The sequence below is a fragment of the Aplysia californica genome, unplaced genomic scaffold, assembly GCF_000002075.1.
Source record: "Aplysia californica isolate F4 #8 unplaced genomic scaffold, AplCal3.0 scaffold00032, whole genome shotgun sequence".
Taxonomy (NCBI): domain Eukaryota; kingdom Metazoa; phylum Mollusca; class Gastropoda; order Aplysiida; family Aplysiidae; genus Aplysia; species Aplysia californica.
The window spans coordinates 1189208-1191071 of NW_004797302.1; the positions used below are offsets into that span (position 1 = coordinate 1189208).

The 1864-nt window shown below is 40.0% G+C and overlaps 1 protein-coding gene across 1 annotated transcript in view; it reads left to right on the forward strand.

The window, feature by feature from the left end:
- LOC101852596 overlaps positions 1-1864 on the forward strand; it is a 5932-nt gene continuing 4068 nt past the window's right edge. The window contains exon 1 of the mRNA XM_035973814.1: positions 1-1039. Coding sequence (XP_035829707.1) covers positions 68-1039 — 972 coding nt within the window. The 5' untranslated portion in view covers positions 1-67. The remainder of the gene's footprint in view (positions 1040-1864) is intronic.

Here is a 1864-nt window from a genome sequence, read left to right on the forward strand (position 1 = left end):
TTAGCTAGTGTTGTTTTGTCTCTTAGATGCACATTATACCTTCCCTAAACTGTGCTGTGATGTCCCAATGTCTCGGACAGGTAACGTCATAATGCTGGGCTTACTTTTTGTAACACAAGCTTTTCTGCGTTACGGAATAGGTGCTAGTTTTGATAAACAGGAGCAACATGGGGGGAAAGGGAACAAGACAATTTCAATTTTCACACTTAGTTACAGAAATAATCTTCTCACGGTGCGGTCAAAAAATGAGTGTGATACACAAGACCTTCATCAATTATTGAAACGAAAACCTCGCTCGACAGGAATTCGTAAATATATTTGGAACAAAACGTTGAGCACAATTGAAGATTACCACTTTGGCTTTTGCTCTTTCGTGTGTGAAGGGGAAGTCAAGCGTGACCTGGCACTACTCCCATGCCGTAACTTGGAGTGTTTTGAGTGTACTTGTGATAAACCTAGGTGCAGGATCTATGGCACATGCTGTCCTGATTTAATCCACAATTTGATGACGAATGATTATTTCCCATTGTCTGATGAGACACCTAAATCGCATTCAACTACAAACAGTGCCGCAGTCGATTCTTTAAACACACTCTCTAAGGGCTCTTACCCACCACTGTCATCTGCTGACTCCTCCTTTAGAGCAAACAGAACACGACATGTTCCGACTGCTTTACCTCGCGGCGTACAACCACCTTTACGCAGCAATCCCTTCAAAGGTTTGAGAAAGATTTCGCGTATCTCATTAACAAGCGAAATTAAAATGCCTCTCACCAATAAATCCGAAATTTGGATGGCACTACCCTCGACATCTCACACTGATAAACTATTTTGTTACAAATACTCCAACTATGAGAGCCCCGCTTTGATAGTCCGCGGATGTCCTGAGAGCTATGATGACAGGAGGGTGATATCTCTATGTGAAGCCAAAGCTGCTGATCTGGAGGTTTCCCGAGCAACACTTGCCCATATTTTCGATCCAACAACAAACGCCACATTCTACAACTCGTACTGCGCCAGATGTCACAACGCGACACGGGTAAGTTTTTTAATTGTTTAATATTTATTACTATTTTTTGTTGTTGCTAACAAGAGTTTTACAACACTTGCAACGCAATAAGGTCATATAACTGCCAAAGATTAGAGGTGTTACAAGAGAGTGGCAAACGCAAAAAGAAGGAGGGGAGATAAGGACGATAGATGTTTGATAAGAAAGAATGTGAAAACCGCACCAGAGCGCCCGCCAACCACCGACACACAGGTAAGTTAGCACACTTTGATTCTGGCAAATCGGCACTTCTCCATTTGCTTGAAATATAATGTATGGTAAACCGAGGTGACCAAGACACTTTTTACAGCTTCTAGGATTCATAATTTGAAAAGTCATGTGTTTAAGTTAATATTTTAGGATTCAAATTAGGGTGGTGGTTGAGAAGTATTGATCTAGACTCCATTGGGAGAAAACAATCTGATTCCTTGAAAATATATGGGAAAATAGGGGGGGGGGGTGCCTTTATCACCCGGGTATGGAGTGACTCAGGCATCTTCAAACAGAGTTCTTTTTTAACAAAGTAAACTCCACATGAGGGTGATTTAATGCATTCTACTAGCAGAGTAATGTAGATTACTGAATATCAGTTCAGAAATGTTGTTTATTAATTTTCAACAAAGAAAAGATACTATGGTAAAGGCTTTTTACTGGGAAAGTGGTATGATGACTTTGAATACATTTCTATCGTTAAATTAAAAAAAAAAGATTTACAGTAATTTTTCTGTGCATCACCCAATCGGATGAGCTTAAAGTTGTCGGTATCATCATCATCATCATCATCATCATCATCATCATCATCATCATCATCATCAT